Raw genomic sequence first — 25,982 nt, 5'->3', positions numbered from 1 at the left:
CAGCCAAACTCACTAAAAGGTGTTTGGTCAGATGGAAAACAAGATGTTGATGACCAATAAATGGTGATAATTGCTGGTGAAATCAGGATTAAAGCTATGGAACACTTCCTGTTTAGCTCGTTCTGACTGATCGTGCTTGTAGCGGATGGTCACGGATATCTAATAAATGATTAAAACAGGTCACGTCCGCCTGTCAGAGCTGATGTTCTCACCTGAGGAGTCTCACGGGCCTCATCGGAAGTCTCAGATTGTTATTTATCCTCCCTTCAGACAATCATGTGTTGTCATCTGGGGGATTTGTTTTATTTTCGGGCTGGAGGTGTTCAAACTGCCACTGAAGATGTCCGTACCCGAGGTAAGATTATTATTTTTAACAGCAAAAGCTTAAATGGAGGCCCAACAGACGAATTATCAGATTATCAGAGACTCTTGTCTGGATTTGGACAGCGTGTGATTCTGTGGAAGCAAAGAAACTGTCATGGCTCCACCTCTTCTGCTCATGAATAAAACGGCAATATCACAGAGAAAACACACACACACACACACACACACACCACCAACAACAGAAACAACAACAATGCTGCTGCAGCTCAGCAGGAGATATTTATCCACACCTCAGTATCAATGTTGTTGTTGTTGTTTACCGTTAATCCGACTTCCTGTACTCCTGTCATGAGGCAGGAAACCGGACTTGGACAGTGAAGGAGCCATTGGATTAGAGATTAAAAGCAATTTCTAATCTTCTTTTGCTGGGATCTGCAGATATGGCCAAACTTGGTGATGTCTGAGCTTCAGCTGACCTACAATAACGTAATACCTTCAACTTTCCCCCACTTGTAAACATCAAATGATGTTTATCCTTCATTATCATCATCACCATCGTCATCATCATCACTGAGGAATCATCATGTTTGAATGAAGAACACTTTTAAGTGATGTTTTAAAGGATTTACAAAAACAAATCTCTTAAATCGAGGCTTAAAGACTGAGACGTATTTGCTTTTGGGGGGATTTGAAGCCCAGAATATTCCTTTAATGTTACAGATTTACACTCATGCATCCGTCAGCGTCAGCAGCGGTGGCAGCAGGACACAGCGGTGGAGGTGAAAGTCCTGGGTTTCCTCCACTGGGGGTGAAGAGCAGCAGCTGTCACACTGATGCTGAGGACGTCTCCTCACCTCAGAGATGCTTCAGAAGCCGTCGGCACCAGCGGACTCTGGCTGTTATTGCTTCCGATGGAGAGAATCCTCACTTCCTGTCCGGGCCGCCCTCTTCTGCAGCTGAGACAAGAAAAGGTCCGTGTAAAGTGTCACCGTCGGCAGGGAGGGGTTGTTCTGAGCAACCAGTCAGCATGTGCACAGATGCCCCCAGAAAGCCACTAACAGGATGACGCCTCAGCGAGGGCCGCGGGGTAAAGACGGATTATGTCTGAGCAGTAGATAAACAGATTATTCCCGAAACAGTGCCGACATTTTTAACCTCGTCACTCTTGCCACACTGGTAGCTGCTGTGGTCCCGGGGATTCAGGAGCCTTTCAGCCGCGTCTTCAGCCTCTGACCTGCAGACTCGCACATGAGCTCCACCTGAGGCTGCGGACACCCTGCCTCCCATCTCCCCCACCCCACTGGACAAACTTTTGCATTAATAATTGAAGCGGTCTTGTTCTACGATGCTGTGGGAGCTCGGACTGATGCTGCTCTTCCTCCTCTCCCCACAGGCTGCTGTCGTTAAAGGTGAGTTCAGCCTGAGGTCTCTCTCTCTCGCTCTCAGACACATGCACACACACACACACACACACCAAAGTTTACATTTTAATGTAGATAAAAGTTCGGTGCACTTCGAAGCAAAGCCTAATACGAGCACGTTTGTCACTGGTTCAGTCTGTGATACAAAGAGGCTGTTTAAATGCATCAGATAACACAGAGATGCAGTAAATCTTCTGGGTTCCGACTTATTCACACCAGCGGCCACAATTGTGTCCCAACATCTCCATGATGGGATGGGAAAACAGGATAATGGCAGCGTTTGGCTGGTTCTTCATAAACCACTGATACGATTCTCTTCAGATTTATTTTGGGAGGATGTAAATATTGGAGGGATCTGGCGCTGCTGGACGTTTCCTCCAGTCTCAAATCTCCCAAACCTTTATGTTGATAATAGAAGCAGGACTTGGTGTCCCTGCCTGATTAAAACCAGCAGAGCTGCTGAGACAGAGGGAACGCTGGCAACTCCTGGTGGAATCTGCATGAAAATGGGCCCAAAATTAAAATCTGTGCACAGCTGTGTGTACAGGAAGATGCAGACCCATCCCGTCTCCACCTCAGCCATCAACCATCAGTAGTTAGGCTAATGTTTGAGAAAATGAGCAGGAAACTATTGTACTGACTGACTTCCTGCCGGTTCAGACAACACCCTCAGGATGGTGGCGCTGTCCCAGACAGAGGACGTCGGCTCCAGCGGCTCTGTGCAGCTGGAGGGCTCAGGGTTCGAGCCGGCTCCTCGCCGGTCCAAACGCTCCGTGTTTCTTCACTCGGGAATTAGAATCTGCCCCAAAGAGAGCGTGAGCGACGTGTTGGCCAACCACCAGGCGTACTACCAGCTCAGAGGTACTTAAAGACTGGCCTAGAAAACCGAGAATGAAAGCTTGGTGGTGTGTGTGTGTGTGTGTGTGTGTGTGTGTGTGTGTTGGGGGGGAGGGGGTGTCGTCACCACATGGAATACTTTTTGGAAACATTTGAGTTCTGGATTTCTCCAAAACTCCAAAGTTTCCTTCAGATTTTTATCTTCTCCATCAAAATTAAAGCAGAAAAGCAGAAAAAAGGACTAATTTGCATCAGATACTGTAACAATATTTATTTTTACTCCACAAATGATGCACGGAAGAGTGTTAAAACCGAGCGAAAGACAAACAGAGCCGTTTGTCCAGTGGTGTTTGGAGAGATTGTCGCAGGAGTGTGTTAAAGACTGAAGCTGCAGCGTGTGTGTTAGTTTGCCAGGAAGCCGTCTGGGAGGCCTTCAGGATCTTCTTCGACAGAATCCCGGGAACGTCGGAGTATCAGATGTGGGTCCACACGTGTCAGCACGAGTCACTCTGCATCTCTGACCTCGGCAAAAATTTCAGCAGCTCCGAGGAGCACATCAGCCTGATCCAGAGGGTAAGAACAGTCGGATCTCGAGCGGGTTTGTGCCAGTTTAAGGATCCTGGGTCTATGTGGAGGAGGCAGCAGAACACCAGCAGCAAGGGTCCCATAATTACGCCTGTCCAAAAGAGGAAGAGCTGTGGTCAACACAACACCATCCGCAGAACAGAGGCTCAACGCTCCGCAAGGGAATTAATATGAAGGGTTAGGGTGCAAGTGTCGCGATGAAGCAGCAGAACTCTGAGCCGCTGTGGAGGAAGCAGGCTGACGTTCGCCTGCTTCTGCCCGCCTGCGTCTGGCCGCCTGCGTCTGCCCGCCTGCGTCTGCCCGCCTGCGTCTGGCCGCCTGCGTCTGCCCGCCTGCGTCTGCCCGCCTGCGTCTGCCCGCCTGCGTCTGCCCGCTTGCGTCTGCCCGCCTGCGTCTGCCCGCCTGTGTCTGCCCGCTTGTGTCTGCCCGCTTGTGTCTGCCCGCCTGCGTCTGTCCGCCTGCGTCTGCCCGCCTGTGTCTGCCCGCCTGTGTCTGCCCGTTCCTTCATCCTGCCAGCGTGACACTCACAAACCAGGCTGCTAAAGGAGATCCAGCTCCTGCAAACACTAACTTCAGATTCCAGGATTATCCTGGAGGGGGAGAAGATGTAAAGTTCAGCCATACATAAGAAGTGGTACCAAAGACTGATCCATATCTGTGGATCAGTCACCATGACGATGATCTCAGGGCTTTTGGTATGTAAATGTGTTTGTTTGGCATCTGCCGTTAACGGTGGTTTTGTGTCCACAGAGGATGAACCAGAGGAGAGGGGGGGCGTCTGCCAACGGGTGAGTGTCTCTCTCTCTCTCACACACACACACACACACACACACACACACACAGACACACACACTCTTACCCTGTTTCAATTCTGTACGGCTGAGCTACATGAACCCACGTGTGTGTTTATGTGTGTGTGTGTTTATGCTGACACCTTGTACCCTTGCCCAGGTAATGTGTTCAGCAGTTGTTACCATGGTGATTATGTGTGAGACCAGGTTTGCGGTGTATCTGGTGTCTTCGGACAGGATTCTTTATTTTCTGACCTCAGATGACAGCAGCCTGAGGGTGTGTGAGGGTGTGTGAGGGCCATGAGGACGCTAACTGGCTGAGAAACCATCAGACATCTAACGGTGCGAGTCTTCGCTCCATAATCGCTCCAATAAAAAGCATTAGGACCTCGTTAACATGCAGCAGACGTGTGGAGGTCTTCTCGGCCTGCTGGTTGTTCTGACCTCAATAATTGAAGGACGTTTCTGCTGAACGCACACGTGTGTGATGAATATGGTGTAAAGCTGTAACTCTTCACGACAGAAATGATCAGTTATTCAGAAGCTTCACTTCAGCAGCTGTTGATGAAGACTTAGCTGATGTCTCCCAGTGTTCGAGGAGAACTGCCTTCATTCTGAGCTGGAGCACCTTCCGGTTTCTTATTAGCTTTAGTAACTGAGGTGTTGAATATTCAATGAATCGAGAATATTCCCATTACCGTCCTCCATCACCTGCTGAATTTTTTAGCATCAATTCCTGTTGTTAGTCCATGTTTGTGGAACGATTGATCGTCTTCTGATCTCCGGGTTGATCTCTTGACCCGGCTGTCAGCATTACATGGACAGTGACAGACAGTCGAGCATCCTGTTACCACACAGGTTCAAAGACCATTAAGGTGACTTCATTTTGTCTTTAGAGGACACACAATCTTCCTCTGCATTAGCAGGTCATGTGTGCTTTTATGGTGGTCCCCTGCTGGGCCTCCTGACGTGCTGCCATCTTCACCACAGCTGTGAAGGCGGTGACCTTCCACATTCAACTCAACTAGAATGAACATGCAGTGATTCGCTTTTAAGTTCAAGCAATCGTCAAGCAAAGAACTGGAGAGAAAAAGGCTTTTTGAACATAAATAAGATGTTCTGACCGTGTTCAGAGCTGTTCAGGCTGGAGTCGCTGATGTTTTCACCTGTCCTCTCACAGGCGAGCGGTGACTCCTGCACCCACGCAGAAGACCCTGGAGGTCCTGGAAAAGACAGGTGAAACATCTAAGACCTTCTGCTGTTGAGGGTTGCAGCTGATGTCTGACAGCCTCATTGTTGTCTTTGTGACTCTGCTAGAGTTTCAGACCATCAGCCCCTCAGAGACACCCCCCCAGGACCAAACAATGGCTGCCACCACGCCTTTCACCATTCCCGTGATCACACAAATAACCCCTGAGGAGGTACTGACGAGTGTTTGCACACAGATGTTTCTGCACTGCCGTTAGCATCCGTTAGCCGTTGCGTAAAACCCAGCCGCCGGAGACGTGTTCTGACCAATGTTTCCCGTGTGCTTTGGAGGACACGGAGCTTCCTAACCTGGTCCCTGAGAGTCCACAGGAGGAGACGGTGGAGTTCAGCATTGACCTGGTGGACCCGGGTTACAGAGAGCTGCTGGACGATCCTGACTCTCCTCAGTACGTCGACCTGGCTCATCACCTGCAGGAACAGGTGAGACTGGTTACAGGGGTTTTAAGGATGTTAATCTGACAACACTCCCATTCAAATGTGGAGAGCAGAGGACACAGTCATTTTTCCAGGGAAAACCATCTTTGAGCCCCGGTTATTCCCACCTGCGTTGGTGATTTTACAGCAAGGATCAGAACATTCCTCCGTCTTTGCTGAATATTGTGATTCTTCCTGCTGCTGCAGCACGTTGATCAGTGGCTGCCGTCCACTGTCCCCAGTCTGTCCTGATAGTAAAGAAGCTTACAGCACATGGCCATAAGGTCAGGGCCAGGGAGAGGGAGATTACCCACAGTCCTCTGTTTCTGTCAGTGTTTTCCTCTCTGGGACAGAATAAGTCCTGCAGCGTTGTTTCCCCTTTGAAAGACTCTTAAAGCAGCAGCAGGATCATGTGGGGTTTCACGAGAACCGCAGCGGGACACAACCTAAAGACCATTATGTCATAAGTGTGTCCAGGTGCTTAAGTGTCCCAAAGATAGCTATCAATGAAGGTTCCTCATTCATGACGTGCTGTTTTATAGAGACGCGGGTGTTCTGCCCGTGTTATTCACCAGCTCAGGGGTAATTACGCTAGCCTCTGTGCAGGGACGGCCAAGTCTGTTGTCTGACGAATTAGGTGATTAAAAGCTTCTTGTTTTGCAGATGCAGCACGCCTTCGACAAACTGTCAGGGTTCCAAAGCATCCACGTGCTGGGGATCAGGTGAGCCTCCATATTGGAACGCTCTCAGGGACGTTTCTTGGTCCAATAGCAGCATTTTTGACTAATCTGATTGACTGGTTTTAATTCCAGCTCTTTTGTTTTTCTCTCCCAAATGCAAGCGAGTCCCAGGACACTGACGGGTAAATGATGCCCCCCCCCCCTTCCCCCGCCTGTGATGTTTAGTCTGTGTTTTGAACTCTTAAACTGTACCAACAGTCTGATCTGCTCAGAGTTAAGTGAATCGGATCACGCAAACAACCGCAGCTACAAGAAAGCGCTTGTTTTTGTCAAAGGTACAGAAGGTCAGATTAGCTCGTCTGGAACCATCCATGTTTGTCAGAGGTGTCTCATTATCAGGAAAGTCAGGTGAGCCCCAAAACAGGAAGCCCTTGTGTTGCGGTCATGGTTAGGCTGCCCCCCCTTCCCCCCTTCCTCGTTAATTGGCCTCCCCCGTGGTGTCTAGCTGTCGTAGCTAATAACACGAAGGCGAGCGCTCAGTGGGAGTTTGTCCCTTAATCTCCTCCTGCTTTTGTGTAACCGCCATGTGAACCTCTGAGATTATTCACACAATTAAGTCCAACAACATAAAAGCTGCGAGCAGAAGCTCAAAGGAATCCTGAAGCAGAGATGTGGGATGTCTGATGGTTGTCTCCTGTCTGATGTGGCCATTTTGATTTAATTTTATGCAGTTTGGTCGTGTGGGGATGCCAGATCTGGTGTCGTTCCTTTTCATTCCCATCGACGGTTGAATTTCCGAACTTTTGAGCAGAGGCAAGTAATTATTACGGAGACCATTTGGAGGAGAAGTCGGCAGGTGGAAATCAAGCTGTTCACATTAAATATGATTAGAGGTCAGACGAAGATGTGAAGGAGAAGTTGTAAAAGGTTTGTAAAGGTTGAATTTGTGTGCGAGAAGCAGGAACAAAAGCTGTGGAAATGCTGGAGGACAGATGTAGGAAAGGTAGCTTCCATCTGCTGAAGACACCAAAACATCACAGAACATCCTGTGAGGACAACAAAGAATCCAGAAGGTCATTGAAATTCCCATCAGACCACTTTATTCTGATGACACGGACATATTGGTTTCTCCAGCTCTGGAGACCATCAGAACCAAGGGATCTGTCCTTGTGTCACACAGAACCCTAAACCAGATTCTCCTCCGCAGGCCTGGAGGCATCTCTGTCCATTACTCCATCACCTTTGAGGTCAACGCACTCAAGAGCAGCTCTGAGAGTGCAGAGGCGGCCACTGGGCTTCCCGAACCTCCTGTGGAGTCCAGGCTGAAGCAGATGGTGACCAAAGCTTTGCAGGAAGAAGCCTCGCTGCCAATCGATCTGGACACGCTTCATTTTGACCCAGGTAGGAGGAGGAGGTGCCTCTCCCAGAAGATCCAGTAACATGGAAGGATGGAATCCATCCCATGCTCATTCCCAGTTGGTTTGAACATTTGATTGTGTCTTTAACAGAGGCAATGTTTGACCTGACACTGGCACCAACCTCCTCAGTAGAGCTACTGGATCAGGTTAGAAGGTCCACAGTCTTCAATATTCCCTGTAAATGTTAAAGTAGAAAGAAACATGCAACTGACCATTAATCTCCGTAATTAGAAGAACTTAGATGAGAATTTCTGGACCTGGTTGGTTACATGTTGGGAATGTTCTGTGTCTTCAGTCCAGCGAGCCCGATTCACACAATGACCTTCAAGTTATCACTGAAGAGCCGCAACTGGAAAAAACTCGACTAGTTGTTCCACTGACGCCCCTGGAGAAGGAGAACGACCTTGTGACCCTGCTGGATCCCACAGCTTCTGTACCGGGCGATGAGGAGATGATCTTGGTGACTGACGGGAGGGAGGAGACCCAAAACCCAGATGTTGTCACCAATCAATCAACGCCAGACGAGTCCGAGTCATCAAAGGAGGACCAGGAATTGCTAATTATCACACATGAGATTAAAACCATCCGTCACCACGAAACTGGTGAACTTGTAAAAGACTTCAGCTCAGGTCCTCCTGTAGAAGCACCGGTGGAATCAGATGTTCCTCACATTATCCTGCTTCCAGAATCAGAAGATCTGGCTCCCGAGGACAGCGGAAAGCCCGGTGTTACTCCGACCCCACCAAGTGTTCTGACCACAGCTCCTGCTGCAGATGAGGTGTCAGATGTTGGAGTTGAGGTCACCACCTCTTCAGATGTGACGGGTCAGCCCCCGACTGAGACCACAACCAAGCTCGTGGAAGACGATAGAGGTAACAATCTTCCAGAAGATGTTGGTGGACACCTTCCATCTTCCATTTCGGGAACAGATGACTTCTCAGAACTGGACACTAAAGTTGAGTTACTAGAAGAAGAGGGACATTCAGAGATTGGAGCCGATGAAGAACTTCTGGAGGTTTTGCAGCCCGTACCTGAAGAAATTGAGTTATTTGTCCTAGAAGAAGATGACAAAGATACAGAAGCTGAGCTTAAAATATCTGAAGATTTGGAACTAGAAGAGGGAGCTGACCTTTCAGAACCAGAACATGACCATTTAGAAGCAGAAGAAGAAGTTTTTCAATTTTCAGAAGAAACAGACCTTTCAGATCCAGAAGGAAATGTTTCAGAACCAGTAGAAGTAGAAGTGTCACAACCAGGAGTTTTGGAACTAGATGAGGAGGTAAAAGAAGTTTCAAAACTAGGGGAAGAAAGAGTCAAAGTGTCAGAACCAGTGGAAGAAGATTCAGAACCAGAAGAAGAAGTTTCAGAACAAGAGGAAGAAGTTTCAGAACCAGAGGAAGATGTTTCAGAACCAGTGGAAGAAGATTCAGAACCGGAGGAAGATGTTTCAGAACCAAAGGAAGATGTTTTAGAACCAGAGGAAGAAGTTTCAGAACTAGTGGAAGATGTTTTAGAACCAGAGGAAGATGTTTCAGAACCAAAGGAAGATGTTTTAGAACCAGAGAAAGATGTTTCAGAACCAGAGGAAGAAGTTTCAGAACTAGTGGAAGATGTTTCAGAACCAGTGGAAGAGTTTCAGAACCAGAGGAAGAAATTTCAGAACCAGTGGAAGAAGTTTCAGAACCAGTGGAAGAAATTTCAGAACCAGTGGAAGAAGTTTCAGAACCAGTGGAAGATGTTTCAGAACCAGAGGAAGATGTTTCAGAACCAGTGGAAGATGTTTCAGAACCAGTGGAAGATGTTTCAGAACCAGAGAAAGAAGTTTCAGAACAGAGGAAGAAGTTTCAGAACCAGTGGAAGAAGTTTCAGAACCAGAGGAAGAAGTTTTAGAACCAGTGGAAGAAGTTTCAGAACAAGAGGAAGAAGTTTCAGAACCAGAGGAAGACGTTTCAGAACCAGAGGAAGATGTTTCAGAACCAGTGCAAGAAGTTTTAGAACCAGTGGAAGAAGTTTCAGAACTAGTGGAAGATGTTTCAGTACCAGAGGAAGAAATTTCAGAACCAGTGGAAGAAGTTTCAGAACCAGTGGAAGAAATTTCAGAACCAGTGGAAGAAGTTTCAGAACCAGTGGAAGATGTTTCAGAACCAGAGGAAGATGTTTCAGAACCAGTGGAAGAAGTTTCAGAACCAGTGGAAGATGTTTCAGTACCAGAGGAAGAATTTCAGAACCAGTGGAAGAAGTTTCAGAACCAGTGGAAGATGTTTCAGAACCAGAGGAAGATGTTTCAGAACCAGTGGAAGAAGTTTCAGAACCAGTGGAAGATGTTTCAGAACCAGAGGAAGAAGTTTCAGAACTAGTGGAAGAAGTTTCAGAACCAGAGGAAGAAGTTTCAGAACCAGTGGAAGAAGTTTCAGAACCAGAGGAAGAAGTTTTAGAACCAGTGGAAGAAGTTTCAGAACAAGAGGAAGAAGTTTCAGAACCAGAGGAAGACGTTTCAGAACCAGAGGAAGATGTTTCAGAACCAGTGCAAGAAGTTTTAGAACCAGTGGAAGAAGTTTCAGAACTAGTGGAAGATGTTTCAGTACCAGAGGAAGAAATTTCAGAACCAGTGGAAGAAGTTTCAGAACCAGTGGAAGAAATTTCAGAACCAGTGGAAGAAGTTTCAGAACCAGTGGAAGATGTTTCAGAACCAGAGGAAGATGTTTCAGAACCAGTGGAAGAAGTTTCAGAACCAGTGGAAGATGTTTCAGAACCAAAGGAAGAAATTTCAGAACCAGTGGAAGAAGTTTCAGAACCAGTGGAAGATGTTTCAGAACCAGTGGAAGATGTTTCAGAACCAGAGGAAGAAGTTTCAGAACCAGAGGATGACGTTTTAGAACCAGTGGAAGAAGTTTCAGAACCAGAGGAAGAAGTTTCAGAACTAGTGGAAGATGTTTCAGAACCAGTGGAAGATGTTTCAGAACCAGTTCAAGAGGTTTCAGAACCAAAGGAAGATGTTTTAGAACCAGAAGAAGTAATTCAAGTTTCAGAACCAGAGGAAGATGTTTCAGAACCAGAGGAAGAAGTTTCAGAACCAGTGGAAGAAGTTTCAGAACCAGAGAAAGATGTTTCAGAACTAGTTGAAGATGTTTCAGAACCAGTACAAGAAGTATTTGAAGTGTCAGAACCAGAGGACAATGTTTTAGAACTAGAGAAAGAAGTAATTGAGATTTCAGTACCAGGGGAAGATGTTTCAGACGTTTCAGAGGGAAAAGTAGCAGCTGATTCAGAACCAGTACAAGAAGTTTTTGAACCAGAAGATGAGGTTTCAAAACTAGGAGAAATGTTTACAGAACCAGGAGTGGATGTGTCACAAACAGAATACACAGTTTCAGGACCAGAAGATCCTTCAGACTCAGACGAAGCCAAAGTTTTGGAACTGGGGGTTGAGGTAACTGATGCTTTAGAACCAAAGAAAGTTCTAGAAGATCAAGAATTTGCAACTTTGGAAGTAGATATGGGTGGTTCAGGTCCATCAAAAGATGAAATCTTGGATCACACAATAGAATTAGAAGTACAGGCAGAAGTTGGTAAGGGTGGAGAGAAAGTTAGAGATGAATCAGAAGAAACAACAGCCGAGGTTTCTGAACCTGAAGATGAGCAAGAAGCTACATCTCCAAAAGAAGGTTTGCTGGACACGCCAGAAGCAACCAAAGAGAAAGAGCAGAAATCAGAGGAAGAATTAATGGCCACTGTTCCAGTGGCAGAGGATCTTGGAGGGATTCAGGAAACCCAGCAGACATCAGAATCTGGAGCGGCAGCAGCAGACACAACCTTAGATCTGGACATTTCAGAGTCCACATCTGAAGATGAAGTGGGTAAAGAACAAAATCCAGAATTGGCGATTGAGGGATTAGAATCAAAACCTGAGAACACTCAGCCTCCGGCTGAGTCAATCAAAATTCGCAGGCCTGTGGACGGCAGGGATCGGCCCCACTTCAGAGAACAAACCGATGACCATGCTGAAGAAGACGAGCTGCTTCATCCACATTTCTCCAGACCACGTCCAGAAGAACATGTACCCATCATACCAACACACTTCCAACAACCTGAAGATCCTGCAGGCCAGAATCTTCAGGAATATCCCACCACGGAACGGGAAGTCATCAGCATAGAGTCACAGGTGGAGAAGGACATAAAAACAGGTGAGAAACAGGTGGTACTGACGAGCAGAGTATGAAAAATTAAACATGAGTTGGAATGTTAGAACATCTAAATGTTGTGTTTTCTTCAAAGGCGTGAGCGCTCAGGACTCATCAGAGGACTTCAACCTTCTAGAAGTCCTACCTGAAGAGACACAACAACCTGATGCTAACGAAGGCAGCATCACTGTGACAGTGCCACCAGATTCAGATGCCTTCCCTGTTCCTCCTGCAGGGTCTGGTCTTGTGTCTGAGGTATCTACACCACATGGCATCGACTCTGGACTCTTTGAGTCTTTAGGGGAGCAAACACAGGAACCAACAGCAGTTCCTGCTGATGAAGACCAGGAGGAATCTGAGAACAGAGATGAAAGTTACTCAAGTATCAGCATAGCAGACCTGCTGGTGGATCCGACTGACACGGCAGCCACATGGGAAAACCAGTTACTGGAGCAGGGGAGTGGCTTCACCTCTGTGGAGGAGGAGCCTCTTGGTGTGACCGCCCCACCTCCACTAACATACCTGACTACTCCCACCATGACCAAAGCCAGCCACGGCAGAGAGCTGGTGGTGTTCTTCAGCCTCCGAGTCACCAACCTGCAGTTCTCTGAGGACCTTTTCAACAGGACATCTTCCGAGTACAGATCCCTGGAGAACACCTTCTTAGACCTGGTGAGTGTCAACACCTGAAGGGATCAGGGGATTATTGTTGATTCTGTCGCTGATGTGAGGAGCCCTGGTTGAAGGAGCCGTGGAAATGTTGAGTGTGAGAGATTGTGAACGTTACATAATTTGTGTTGATGGCGGTCAAGCACGTCTCCATGACAACTGGTGTTCTGGTCTACCTTTCCTGCTGATGTCATCACAGCAGGATGATGATGTATGGTGACGTCATCATCTTCACATGAGGTTCCGGTAATTCAACAGGAAAACCGGTTGGACTGGAATGTTCACAATCCTGCGTTCATCCTAATTTCTCTACTTCATCTCTCCATTCTTCATCAATATTGTGGAACAGAGCAGATCCTCATGAGTAGTTTAAGACCTGCGTGGTTCCACATGGAACCTTTTGAATGAGAAATCATGAACAGAACCTGGAGCTGTTCAGCTGCGTCATATTTGCTCTTCTGTCCATGTGCAGCAGGTCGCCATGGAAACGAATCCTCAAGCGCTTGAGAACATGTCGATTACACCTCATGTTTTCCTCCAGAGATGTTCTGAATGTGTCCCAGAAATGACCGAACCCTGGAGCCGAGGAATTCCTCTCCTCCTGTTCAACCCTTCTGAACACGGTTGATTTAAATAACCATCAATGAATCGGACGTTATCACATCTGTCCACGCGGGGATTTTTGTCAAACAATTTTAGCTGAAAGATTTCTTAAAACGGCGGAGAAGCGTGGTGAGCTGAGGTTCCTGACTGAACGTTCCCTCCCTGCTGGTTGCAGCTGCTGCCATACCTGCAGGCCAACCTGACGGGATTCAAGAACTTGGAGATCCTGAACTTCAGGCAGGGCAGTGTGGTCGTCAACAGCAAGGTCAAATTTGCCAAGATGGTGCCGTACAACGTCACGGAGGCCGTCCGCTGCGTCCTGGAGGAGTTCTGCTCCACCGCCTCCAAGAACCTGCACATCCAGATCGACACGCGCTCCTTAGATATCGAACCAGGTGGGAATAAACCCGCGTGTGTTTGTGTTTGTGTGTGTGTGTGTGTGGGGGGGGGGGGACACAAAGACTACATCCCATAATAAGCCCCGCTGTTGGATCAGAGTGTGCGTGTCATCTGCTGAGAGCTTTGTTCTGGAACGTTCTCACAGTCGGAGCAGAGGTTAGTGGTTACATCAGGATGTTCTGAGCGTGGTAGGAGAGCAGGAGCGCCGATGAAGACGAGGAGAGCTGCCACGAGCCGAAGAGCTGCTGTTGAAACCACTTCCTGTTTAAAGAGGACGCGCAGGACGCTGAGATCATCGCCCCGGCGCGCCGCTGGAACCATAAAAAGCTGCACGCGCGTCGCCATTAGAGGAGCTTGAACCACTTTAACGCCAAGGTGACGGAACGACGTCACACGCGTCCGCGCGGGGTTGCCGGTGCGCCGCCGGACGCCGGCCTCGCCGTCCAAACGTGCTAATTTCCCTGGAGGCGTCCGGCGTTTAGTCTGGGAAGGCGTCCGCGCCAGGAGCTAAATCGTACATTTCAATGCAGCCCAGCAGCTGAGGATCTCATTAAAATCAAACACTCCTCAGCAGCTCCTGGAGACAGCACAGGCGCGCACACACACTCCCGGAATACTAATGTCCGCTCCTCCCCCCCCACAGCTGATCAGGCCGACGCCTGCAAGTTCCTGGCGTGCGACAGGTTTTCCCGTTGTGTGGTGAACGGGTGGACCAAGGAGGCCCGGTGTGTGTGCAGGCCCGGGTACGTGTCCGTGGACGGCCTGACCTGTCAGAGTCTGTGTGACCTGCAGCCCGACTACTGCCGGGGGGGCGACTGTTACATCGTTCCTGAACACGGAGCCCGCTGCAGGTACGCCCAACACTCACCCCAATCACCAAAACTACATCACAGCTCCTTTCACTGGTCAGTGCGGCAGCTCTCAGAACCCACCTCCTGGACACGGCCAGGCCAGAAGCGGTTCCTCTGTTCTTCACGTGCTCTTTGGGTTTGAGCAGTTTAGTTCAGTCATGTTCTGGTGTCAAAATTACACCCGAGGGACTGAAAAACCGAATGGTTCTGGAGAACCAGAGGGGCTGGAGAGACGTTCGGGTGTTTACTGTCCGTGTGGAAACACTGGGCCTCGGATTCCAGTGTGTGTGTGTGTGTGTGTGTGTGTGCGTGTGTGATAATCCTGCATCCAGGCCTGCCGGCGACAGAACAGAAGATGATGCTGAACAGAACCCAGCAGGTTAATGCCGCGCAGGTAATCTGACTTGGCTGATTGACAGCTCACAAACAGGAAGCGTGGTCGTGGTCGTGGTCGTGGTGCTGCTGCGAGATAAACGTTTGCTAATCAGCAGATTCCCTCAGTGAACCTCTGAGGCGCTGCTGCAGCCTGTTCCCCATCTGCTCCCAGTGCTCCCGCTCAGGGTTTCTCCGTCTTATTTGTCTGGGTTTGTTGTGGTTGGGCTGTTGCCATGGCTACCGCTTTAAAACTAATCGTCGAGTGGCGGCAACAGACTGTGTGTTTGTGATGAGATCATCAGATATTGGGTGATCGTGCACGTTCCTCATCAGCTCCTGCTGAGAGGAACCATGAAGGTGACGCACTGAACGTGTTTGAGGGACACGTGTAGCTCAAAGATCCGAAGGGCTGAAGGTCCTCCTGAACATCTCACACCTCCCTCCCACCTCTCCTCACAGGTCCAGGGACGGCGTCCCTCTCCCAGGTCTCGTCAGTTAGGACAACTTCAGGGACTGGACAACACTGGAGGATCCTGGGAAAGGTAAGAGGGGCACGGCGCCAGCGCGTGAATCAGAACATCTGCTGGCCTCCGTCATCCTGATGGTCTCCTCCTCCTCAGGCTCCATCATCTGGACTCAGCAGCAGGAACTAAATTGAGGAGTGAAGCTGAGCCCAAAAGGAGACTGATGGACCTTCCCTCGGACGATCTCCTTCAGGGGGAAACGGACATTTTAGGCTTCTTTTAATCTCTGGATGTTCCACCCAGAACTGCTTTGTATCCCTCCGCTGTAGCAAATAGTTCTCTACTGGAAAAATGTGGATCTGCTCCCAGGAGAATCAGGAAAGTTGGCTAAAAATCTGAAGCTGGAGTCGAACCTTCCAGAACAGAAATCTTGACTCTCCCGATGTCCAAAAGTTCAGGCTTGAACCTACGGCGTCGGCGAACAGAACTCGTGGTTCCATCACGAGAACACGAGCTCCGCAAAGATCTGTGTGATGGTAGCGGGAACGTTGCGTCTGTCCTCAGGTTAGATTAGCTCGAACTACAGGATTACCACGAGAGGAAGTACAGGACCGACCTGCAGAGCTCAGGTCATGCACACGCCGTGCACGCGTCCAGGTTACTGTCACTTCCTGTCTGTAATTCTTTGGAAACACTCTCCAGCTAAACCCTTGTCACCACCATCTTTTATTTTGACTGTAACTTCCTGTGAATATTCCAAAGTCTGCCCACGGAAGCAGGTCCAGTTTGATCCAGAGCTCCTCTGAGGAACCAGGTCTGGATCAAACTTCAAGGCCTTCAGGCATCATCTTTGTAATGTGAACTTTCCTTTCAAATGTTCAGATAAACTAGATAAAAAGATGCTGCTGAAGTCCAGACCTTCATTTCAGCTCTACTGGAGCCTGGAAGCAAGAGTGGACGCCAGAGAACCGTGGAATCATTTTATTGGTCTGTTAGATCGGTGTTAGAAAATCATCAGGAAGGCAGTGAATGATTGTAACAGAGACAGATGGATCACAGCAGAGGTTGGACCAATGGTCGGGGGGGAGGGGGGCAACACGCCAAGATCACAGCCGCTGCCGACCGCCTGCGTCTCTCACACATCGTCTGAAGAATCGGACAGAATCGTCCAGCTTCAGTTTGTGGTCCCAGATTCAATAGCATGATTCGTTAGGCGACGGTTCTACAAAACTCAGGTTTGATCCGACTGGAAAAACGTCCGCTCGGCATAAAAAAGGAACGGTAGCGTAGCAATTACTCCCAATGGACTGGGGGCTGTAAAGGTGTTAGCTTAGCATTTGAGTCCCCACTAAACTGGAAATAGAACTTTCGCTTGTTGGTGGGTTTTTTCTGAAGATCCCACATCAGATTTAGGACGCACACATTCCGACACGCCTAACCTTCATGTAAGTGAGTGTGAAATGAGGTTTATGTGCCAGTTTCTGTTTCTAATGCGTGTTAATGTAATGTGTCAATGTAAAAAAACACACTTGGCAGCAGGTGAACGGAGATCAGGGCAGCAGATTGTCTTTTCCTCTGCACGTGTATTATTGCTCCTCCTGACGCACCCAAGCCGCTGGAGTACAAAACATTCTTTCAAAAATAAATTTCCAGTCGGAATTCCCCCGTCGGCTGTGCTCGTCCTGCGGAAGCGGGACAGTAAAGTTCAGGGTCCAGTTCACAGTTAAGAGCCAGAGACTCGGCAAAATCTGAGCCAGTGCCGGACTGAAGTACACGAAAGCGTGGTCCCAGGAGTCGCTGCTTCGGCAAACACGCGCGAAGATCAGAGGTGGTTTTTCTCTTGCATAAATCTGTTTAAACGTATTAAATTAAAGAAACACAACGTGCTGAGAGCAAAGTTTGGTCGAATTTCATGGCAGGAAAATGGAATTATTACACGGAGCAAATTAAGTTAAATTCCATGGGAAAGACGGGTGGAAAAGGCAACGCAGACGGTTTCAGCCTTAACGAGCGGGAAGCAAGCGGGAAGATGCTGTAAACAGGAGTCAAGTCAGGGTTTTCCCAGCGAGCGAGTGAGCTGCTGCCACGGAGACGCCATCGGCGGCGTCCAGACGCGGGAACGAAGGAGGAGAACGGTTGTTGTGGAGGCTGCAGCTTCAAACCCAAGGATGGTGCTCAAACCCTGTGAGGAGAATTAAGGCCTCGACGTTTAGATCATTAGTCAACAAGATTCCGGAGAAGAAGAAGAAGAAGAAGCAGATTTCATCATTTTGGAGGATTACTCTGCATAGGGTTTACTGAGTCCTTCCTCTCGCTCGCCGCCACGGAGGAACCGACAGCCGGCGAAAAACAAAAAGAGGCCAGAAGAAAGACAAAAGGACAGTTGGGAAAACTCGCCGACCGCCAGTCAGGAGTGGAGCCGGCACGCCGGCGCCATCTGTGTCGGCTCGCTGCTGCGTTGGTCCCTTTGCCGCCCTTTGGCGCCGTCATTTGAACATGCTCTGCAACATGGCGGTGGCGTAGGTCGGCCGCGCCTGCCGGCTCTCGATGGCGCTGCGGAGGTACTGCACCCCGCCGCAGCGCTCCCAGATTTCCTCGAACTGGCGGGGGAGGATCTCGGCCCCCCTCTTCCTGGACAGTCCCGTCTCCTCCAGGCTCAGCTCGCACATCTCCATGTCGTCCTTCCCTGTGAGAGCGGAGAGGCTGCGGATTACTGCAGGACAGACAAACGGAGGATCTGGCCAAGATGGCGGCGCTGACCTGCCACCAGCAGCACCGGGTGTTTGTCAGGGTGCAGCTCCATCTGCCGGGCGATCCAGGGCCCGTCGAAGTGGGCGTACCACCAGCCCTTCTTCTTGTTCTGGAGGTTATACTGCTCGCCCGGGCGGATAAACGGAATGCGGAAGTATCGCTGTTGCCGGTTCATGGCCACCTCGTACTGCCGGGCCGGGATGGGCGGAGCCGGGTTCTGCTGAGCTGTGTGACGGAAAACAAAGAGCATGAGGCCGCTCGCCACGGGCCAATCAGGCGTCAGCAGCCACGTTTCCATGCAGCCTGGGGAAGGTTTGACCAGCCTGAGCGTGAACACTGAATTGAATAAATACAGTAGAAGCGGCTCATTTGGTCGGAGCGTTAAAGGTCGTTCATACGCAGGTGGAAAACAGGGAGGAAGCCCCTTTACGACATGCATGAAAACCTGCTGCGACACAAAAACATCTAAGATCTACCCACGTAATTAACCTTTAATTGTTTATCTACGTAAATAATCTACTCATTTTAGATGCGATTCAATGGTGGCGACATCGTCGTAACATGAGGCTCCGTAGCGTCAATGAGTGTCAACACAAACGACTGTAACTAACAGACTGGACCCATCACCACATGCCAGGACCCGAATGTCTCACCACGTCTCCCCTTAAACCGCCAGAAGACGCTACACCAGCCAACAGCCGTCATAAAGGGAAGAAAAAACAAAGCACCATTTTTCCCATCAACCTTTGCTGCTGCACTTCGAACCCGTCCTGAGATGCTTCGGGGGCCGGCGTCACCACCAACATCAGAAACAGAACAACCACCAGCAGCCGAGCACCAAGGTGCTTCAAACCAACAGGCAGGTTGCCGTGGAGACCAAGCTTCCACTGCAGGGAAGGGGGGGACTAAGCAGCTACAACAGTGACCCCCGGAGCAGACGGCTACATGTCAGGGGGGCGGGGTTTCAGGGGCTGGGGTTAGTGGAGGCACAGCAGGGGGCGGAGCTGCGGTTAGTGCTGTTTACACACAGGAAGCACTTACATGCTGTTTGGACGGAGGGCGCACGATCTGAAAGTAAACATGCCAGGTTACACTGCAGGAAGTGATGCAACAGCAGCAGAGATCACAGGATGACATCACAGAGAGCTGTCCCGGTGTTACTGAGACAGTGACATCGTTTATAGACAGAGTCTGTACAGACGTGATCGGGTCATCAAACCGAGAAAAGGTCACAAATCCAGGGTGGATCGTGTCTTAGCCCCTCCCTCTTCGTCTTAGCTGGCGACTCCTGGCCGCACCTGAAATTTTCCCAATTTGAAATAATTTTCTGCTTTTACTTATTCGACAGCTGCCTGAGTTTGTAAAAAAAAAAAAAACAACAACATGGTTTAATTGGTGTCCAGCAGACCCTGAACTCCTCACGACGCCTTCACTGGGGGTGGGAATTCTCACCACTGAAGGTCAAACGTGTGGTTGATCCAGATGATGTGATGAGTTCAGGGCTGTGGGAAAACAAAACTGCGACTCTCATCTGAGAGCTGATCAGAGTTGAGCTGCGCTCGTGGCACAGAACGAGAGGTCTCTGTTGTCATGACAACTGGGACACTTGGTTTTCGCACGAACGGACTGACAATGACCCGACAAGTTGCGGGTGACCCTGAATGCACCGCAGAGCTCCGCCACAGAAACGCTGGCGCGCGTGACGGAGCGGGATCAGAAGGTTCTCCACACTACCGTAGTCGGTGACGGATTTGGGCGCCCGCTGCTCCGCCTCCGTGTTCCTCTTCTTGTTCCTTGACTTCCAGGCGTGGTACACCTTGAGGCGGCGGTGGAACTCCTCCCTGCAGGCGGCCAACAGCTCGATGTCTGCGGACACACAGCAGCCACAGCATTAGGACCAGCCCGACGTTCCGAACCTAGCCGGACCTTTTCTCCGGATGGAAACAATTGAGAGGTTTTCAATTATGATTATGGTGGCGGTGAACTGGGGCGCCAGAGAGCCGCGGGGAGGGGCGGGGCTGGAGGCGTGGCGTCCGTGCTGCAGCGGCAGCACGAGGAGACGTGACGGCATCAGTATTCAGCCTCCGTCTGACGGAGCTGCACGCCAGCAGCAGAGCAGCAGCAGAGCAGCCGCGGAGCGGCGGGATGGGCCCGGCGGGCCGCCGCCCCCTGCCTGTCGCATCAGCGGGAGCCTCCAGGAGACAGACGTGTCCTTCACAGAACATCAACAATCCGAAAATGTGGAAAAGCGGAACAGGAGGAACCAAAGGACGCCTGGAATTGTGATTTCATTCTGGGGACGTTTGAGAAAGCGCAGCTGCGGCACGGAAACGGCGTTTTGGGTTCTCCCACGCTGACCCGTCAGGACGGCGCGGCGCCAGTCCCGCCGGACTCAGACACTCACCGCAGGACGTGTTGATGGCGTCCCGCAGCTCGGCGTACTTCCACTTGCTCAGCTCGTACTTCCTGGCGCCGGCGGCCGCTTTGGAGGCTTGAACCTGCGGACCTCTGAGACAGGAAGGACACCAAAGCACAGAGAACGTGAGCCACAAAGACAGGCACAAAGAATTATGGGATTCCCACAGGGCTTTGATCTCTTATGCTACGTCAGACTGATCTGATGCACAGGAGGAAGTAGAACCAAGCAGGAAGTAGATGGGCGGGGCTTACTAGAACGAGGAGAACAACAAACCAGATGTATACAGTACTGAGCCAATCAAAAAGCCACATCAAAGCTGAAAGCAGTAAGTTCAAAGTAAGCCCCGCCCACCAGAGCTCCATCCCATAAACAGCGACCTTCGCTGCAGGAGTGGAAGGTAAAAGTGAGGAAGAAGAGGGGAGTCAGGTTAGCTGTTAGACAGCGAGGACGGCAGAGCTACAGGCCGGTGATGTCATCATGACATCGCGCTTCGGTTGCCAGGACGACGGCGTGGAGCGCCGAGCCGAGCGTTTCATCTCAATCAGCAGGGAATTTGACATTTGGATGATTTGTTCTTCACCTTAAATCAAAACACTGAGGTGACTGATGGTCACCGCGAGCACGACTTTACCCACCGAGCCAGCAGTTCGGTCATTTCCTTCGCCATTTCCTCCCTGAAAACAGGACGCCGGGTTTTCACACATTAGTCTCACTTGTTTGGGCATAATAACATAATTAAAGACGATTTCTTCATAAAGTTTTACAACTTTTAGTTTGTGTCGACGTGAACGCAGCTTTCTTGTTTTTGCAGCCAGAATCTGTGGTGTCATGTGACTCCATGACATCACTTCCTACCACAGACGGAGGCTAAATTAGCATCACAGGAAGTGAACTCCGTTTGTATGCGTTAGTGACGAATCTTTACGGCATCCCTAAAGGTTCTGTCCTTTTACATTTAATACTTTACTTTTACATTTAATGAAGTAAAGTAACGTAGGTAAAATGTGAGGACAGGAAGTGAGGACATGTTTAGAGCGCTGGACGAGGCTACGACGTTCCGTTTCCAGCGCCGTTAGCGTGTTAGCTCCAGCCGCGTCGGAGAGACGAGCGGAGGAGGCACGAGCCCCCCCCCCGCCCCCCCGCCGCTCCCCAGCGAGCTCATGGGGTCGCTGCCGTGCGCTGGAGTGCATGTGATTCACCGTCTAAATATAAGTGTGACATGTGCGCTGTTTCAGAACACCTACATGCTCAGGTTCTGGAATGTTGCTGCTCCCGCGGTGCTGCGGAGAGAGAATACAGGATTACAAAGGCTGGAGAACCAACCAACCAGGAGGGGGAGCAGAGCTGACCCCCCCCCCGCCGCCGGCCCCTCCGTTCACCCCTCTGACCTCAGATCAGAGCAAAGAATCCATCAAACTGCCGAGCGGCAGCAGATTAAAGGCGTTTGCTCAGGCTTCCGAACCCAACGGACGACATCAGACGATGGCAAACTGACTTCCTGTCAGACTCATCGGTCAGATTGTTCAAAAACAAGCCTTTTATATCAAGGTCCTTTTACAGTTGCTAGGCAACAGCACAAGAAAACATATTATTCAGGTAAAGCACTGAAGCTACTTTCACATGAAATGACCCTGGAATTTCCTGTGGAGTAACCTGAGGAACTACCAAGAAAAATCTAACACAGGGACAACCTAACGTGAACCACAGGAACTACCCTGGGACTAAACCAGGAACTACCCTGGGACTAAACCAGTACCTACCCTGGGACTAAACCAGGAACTACCCTGGGATTAAGGCAGTTAGAACCTAACATGAACCACAGGAACCACCCTGGGACTAAACCAGGAACTACCCTGGGACTGAACCAGGAACCACCCTGAGATTAAGGCAGTTGTAACCTAATGTGAACCACAGGAACGACCCTGGGACTAAACCAGGAACTACCCTGGGTCTGAACCAGGAACCACCCTGAGATTAAGGCAGGTGTAACCTAATGTGAACCACAGGAACTACCCTGGGACTAAACCAGGAACTACCCTGGGACTGAACCTTTTGCGGTTTCACTATATGTTGCTGTCAAACGTTTGATAAATATGAACGTCCATCGGTAAATCAGGTCAAAACTGGTGTCACTCAGGATGAAAATACGTTCCAGGTCACTGATAATTAGTTTGTTAGCGCCTGTTAGTGTTTACAGAAGGAAGGTGCTGGCAAATTGATTGAGCATGCGGGGCAGCTTTGGTGTCGAAGGTCAAAGGTCAAGAGGGGATCGTGGGAAGGAACGACATGATTAAATCTTCGAGTCTTACGCTGCTCTCTCAGGGGACGATGGTACCGACGAGCCGTTGCTGAGAGGAAGAAAAACAAAGAAGAAGAAAAATTGGTTAAAGACGCGAGGACGTGGGCTTCCTCCGCGTCCCCAGAGGGCGGAGTCAGCGTCTGGCGAGAAACTGACAGGAAGTGTGAAACACGGTTTACTGCTCTTTGACTTGATTATCTAGCATTAAAGCCAAAGGTCAAAGGTTAAGAGCGACGGGCAACCAGAAGCCGTTTGTACCTGCGCAGGCCAAAATCGGTGGTGGTCTCCTCGGGGATGAGCTCGGCCTCGCTCTGGGCGATACGCAGCGCCAGCTCCCGGTCCCGCCTCTCCTGCTCCAGCACCGCCTGCCGGGCCGCCTCCTCCTCCCGCTCCATCTGCAGCTGCAGCTCCATCTCCTCCTGCCCCGACACGCCCGCTAACGTTAGCCCCGACCCTCAAACATCTGGCTCAGGTCTCACCAGAACACACGCGGCTCCCGGCGAAGGGGGCGTGTCCGTCCCTCACCTGAATCTTCCTCTCTTCCTCCTCTCTCTTCTTCCTCGCCTCCTCTTCCTGCTTCCTCTTTATCTCCATCTCTGCTTTCCTGAAAGAAGAGCAAACCTGGTCAGGGAGAAACCCCGAGGAGGACCAGGCCGAGGTGGACGGCCCTGCTGCTGGACCGACACGCTGAACTCCGTTGCTATGGTAACGGCGGCGGCGATTCCGAGATGGGAGTTCCGGTCTGGTTTAGCAAAGTTAAACCGAGCTCTGCCACTCACAGCCGACGCTCCTCCTCCTCCTGCCTGCGCCGCTGCTCCTCCTCCTCCCTCCTCCTCCTCTCCCGCTCCATCTCCTCCTGGATGCGCCGCAGACGCTCGCGCTCCTCCTCCTCCTTCTTTTTGTTCTGCATGGCGGTCAGCAGCTGCTCCGAGCGCACCACCAGCGCCTGGAACTCGTGGTCGATGTCGAGGCGTCCCATGTGGGTGCCCTGGACACAGGAGCAACCGTTAGCGACGCTAGCGTAACATCAGCTTTATGCACAGTTTGTTGGAACAGAACAAAAAGAGGAGGCTCAGGACGGAACCTGGACTAGGAGGACGACATCAGGCTGCAGATTAAAGAAGCTGTCGTCCAGATTAATGATCATGAGTCTGGATGATTCACCAACTATACGAAACATGGTAAAATCTTTGTCTTTGGTGGATCTGTCACAGCTCCCCGACAGGAGGTCTCACTCCTCGCCTGAAACACGCACCTTTATTTTGACCACCAGCGAGTCGACGGCGGCGTCCAGAGCCTGGACCTGCTGACTCATCTCTTGTTTGCCCTCCTTCAGGCCGGCCACCACCTCGTTGAAACGGTCCATCCTCTTCTTCAGCTTCCTCACCTTCACCATCCCGTCGATACTGAAGAAACAAGAGCGCCAGAACGCGGACCGGCGTTTAGAAAAACAACCCTCGTGCGTAACAGAGAGGGGTCAGAGTTCATCACATGAGGCTAATCTGAGAATAATCCCACGCACGTTACTCTAGTCCAGAGAGACTGAGAACGGACCCGAGGAACATACAAGGTCAGGGTGGCGAGATCAACCGAAGCTCCTGAAGGCATCATTGTTGATTTACTCAGATGGGAGAGGAGATACGCACCCGACCTTGATATGGAAAATTAATTTGATCTGCTCAAGACATTTTTTAACCTTTAAATTCACCAAACTCTGCAGGAGGAACTGCACCCCCTGCAGGCCAACGGCGGAACAAGCCTGATTTTAAAGATAATCAAATGATCAAAAGAGAATTAAAACGATGGTTTAACGATCCTTTCTCTGAATGATGAAGCTTCAGAGATTTTAACCCCACATGCAGAGAAGCGGCTAAACATTTTCAACCACGGCAGCGACGAAACTGGACGTCCAGTTTCAAAGTCATCTGATTAAGCTTCACATCTGTAATCTGTTTACAGTCTCACATTATTACATGTGTTGTGATTATTTGTGCTTCTGTGGCCACACCCACCGAGGTTTGTGCTTCTTCCTGCAGAGCCACATCCTCACCGTCTTCTGGATCATGATGCAGGCGCCGGCCCGGTACAGGATCTTGTTCTTCACTGCAGGAGGAGAAGGAGGAGAAGGAGGAGAAGGAGGAGGTGAGTGAGGCTGGTGGAGGTGCCGTCCCCTCTCATGTGGTGAGACAGTGGCGTGTTCACGTTTCCCTCCTTTTATCTACTCTGCTGATACGGTTCCTTACGTTTGATGACAGACAGCGAGCACCACTGGACCTTCTTCCATCGGCTGTGGATCAGCCACTTGTTCACCTTCTTCACCAGCTCCGCCAGGTGGTCCGGGTCCGATTTCATAATCTGGTCAAACTCTGCAAACTGAACGGCCAGACGGATACAGGCAGATTATCTATCAAAGATCGCCCCGATCGATATTTAATGGGTGTTTTCCGGCAGGTTAAAGTCAAATCTCACCTTTCCGGGTCTGAAAAACACTCTGGTGAGTCCAAACTTGTAGTCGTTCTCGTTCAGGCCCAAAGCTTTGAACAGAGCCTGGAACACAAACGAGCAGGAGACGCGTGAAGAAGATGGAGACGGAGGCCAGGAGCTCGTCCATCAGGCAGGGCTGACCTTGCAGAAGAGGCGGGGGTCCAGGCGGGTCAGCTTGGGGGGCATGTACTTCTGATACATGTTGTAGAGCTCGTGGAACGGCGCCCTGGACGGGAAGCCGCCCTGCATCAGGTCCAGCACCGACACCATACCTGCAGGGGAAGAGACGGAGCTTCACCCACCAGATTGGCTTTAAAATCCCAGGAGCAAAGAACCAACACTGGAGTTCACTGTCTGATGATGAGGGCAGACAGGAAGTGATGTCACCGCTCTGACTGACCAGAACACTGAAGTTGGGACAGAATCTGAGCTCCTTCAAACTGGTGGCTGACCATCTTCAGGTTGGGCTTGATGCAGCGGATGAAGCTGGAGCCCTGAAGGAGTGAAGGAGGAAGGAGAGGAGAGGAGGGAGAGGAGAGGAGGAGGAGAGGAGAGGAGAGGAGAGGAGAGGAGAGAGAGAGGAGAGGAGAGGGAGGAGAGGAGAGAGGGAGAGGAGAGGAGAGAGGAGAGGAGGAGAGGAGAGGAGAGGAGCGGAGAGGAGAGGAGGGAGAGGAGAGGAGAGGAGAGAGGAGAGGAGGAGAGGAGGAGGGGAGAGGAGAGGAGAGGAGAGGAAGAGGAGAGGAGAGGA

General features: G+C 50.4%; 2 protein-coding genes across 8 annotated transcripts in view; one reads left to right on the top strand and one right to left on the bottom strand.

Moving 5' to 3' along the window:
- Positions 1-1,309: 1,309 nt before the first annotated feature.
- Positions 1,310-16,940, top strand: LOC130516536 (interphotoreceptor matrix proteoglycan 2-like). Its single transcript, XM_057017647.1, has 18 exons — positions 1,310-1,733; positions 2,406-2,606; positions 2,989-3,323; positions 3,855-3,955; positions 5,139-5,194; positions 5,276-5,379; positions 5,498-5,647; positions 6,305-6,363; positions 6,483-6,503; positions 7,529-7,722; positions 7,830-7,885; positions 8,035-9,309; positions 9,994-11,923; positions 12,015-12,592; positions 13,368-13,587; positions 14,235-14,442; positions 15,277-15,359; positions 15,438-16,940. The coding sequence occupies exons 1-17, from the start codon at positions 1,670-1,672 to the stop codon at positions 15,314-15,316; spliced, it is 5,592 nt and encodes a 1,863-aa protein (XP_056873627.1). The 5' UTR covers positions 1,310-1,669; the 3' UTR covers positions 15,317-15,359; positions 15,438-16,940.
- myo6a (myosin VIa) overlaps positions 16,248-25,982 on the bottom strand; it is a 26,497-nt gene continuing 16,762 nt past the window's right edge. The window contains exons 20-36 of one of the 7 annotated variants that reach the window (XM_057016093.1): positions 25,635-25,728; positions 25,376-25,506; positions 25,220-25,297; positions 24,994-25,123; positions 24,763-24,853; positions 24,006-24,156; positions 23,530-23,738; positions 23,276-23,354; positions 23,009-23,169; positions 22,761-22,799; positions 21,696-21,731; positions 21,087-21,125; positions 20,437-20,540; positions 19,767-19,898; positions 19,074-19,100; positions 18,042-18,257; positions 16,248-17,967 (exon numbers count right to left, since the gene is read on the bottom strand). In XM_057016093.1, the coding sequence (XP_056872073.1) occupies positions 17,768-17,967; positions 18,042-18,257; positions 19,074-19,100; positions 19,767-19,898; positions 20,437-20,540; positions 21,087-21,125; positions 21,696-21,731; positions 22,761-22,799; positions 23,009-23,169; positions 23,276-23,354; positions 23,530-23,738; positions 24,006-24,156; positions 24,763-24,853; positions 24,994-25,123; positions 25,220-25,297; positions 25,376-25,506; positions 25,635-25,728 (1,917 nt within the window). In that variant the 3' untranslated portion in view covers positions 16,248-17,767. The remainder of the gene's footprint in view (positions 17,968-18,041; positions 18,258-19,073; positions 19,101-19,766; positions 19,899-20,436; positions 20,541-21,086; positions 21,126-21,695; positions 21,732-22,760; positions 22,800-23,008; positions 23,170-23,275; positions 23,355-23,529; positions 23,739-24,005; positions 24,157-24,762; positions 24,854-24,993; positions 25,124-25,219; positions 25,298-25,375; positions 25,507-25,634; positions 25,729-25,982) is intronic. The other 6 variants (XM_057016094.1, XM_057016096.1, XM_057016095.1 and 3 more) reach the window with 6 other exon arrangements.

The sequence above is a fragment of the Takifugu flavidus genome, chromosome 19 (genome assembly GCF_003711565.1).
Source record: "Takifugu flavidus isolate HTHZ2018 chromosome 19, ASM371156v2, whole genome shotgun sequence".
Lineage (NCBI taxonomy): Eukaryota > Metazoa > Chordata > Actinopteri > Tetraodontiformes > Tetraodontidae > Takifugu > Takifugu flavidus.
Note: the sequence above shows the minus strand (reverse complement) of the source record. Positions and strands in the feature narration are given on the sequence as shown.

Bases quoted from the DNA above. Each gene is read 5' to 3' on its own strand.
- LOC130516536 (XM_057017647.1), top strand. From the start codon at position 1,670: ATGCTGTGGGAGCTCGGACTGATGCTGCTCTTCCTCCTCTCCCCACAG. The intron at 6,504-7,528 runs GTAAATGATGCC...TCTCCTCCGCAG, and splicing joins GAGTCCCAGGACACTGACGG to GCCTGGAGGCATCTCTGTCC. The intron at 14,443-15,276 runs GTACGCCCAACA...CTCTCCTCACAG, and splicing joins GAACACGGAGCCCGCTGCAG to GTCCAGGGACGGCGTCCCTC.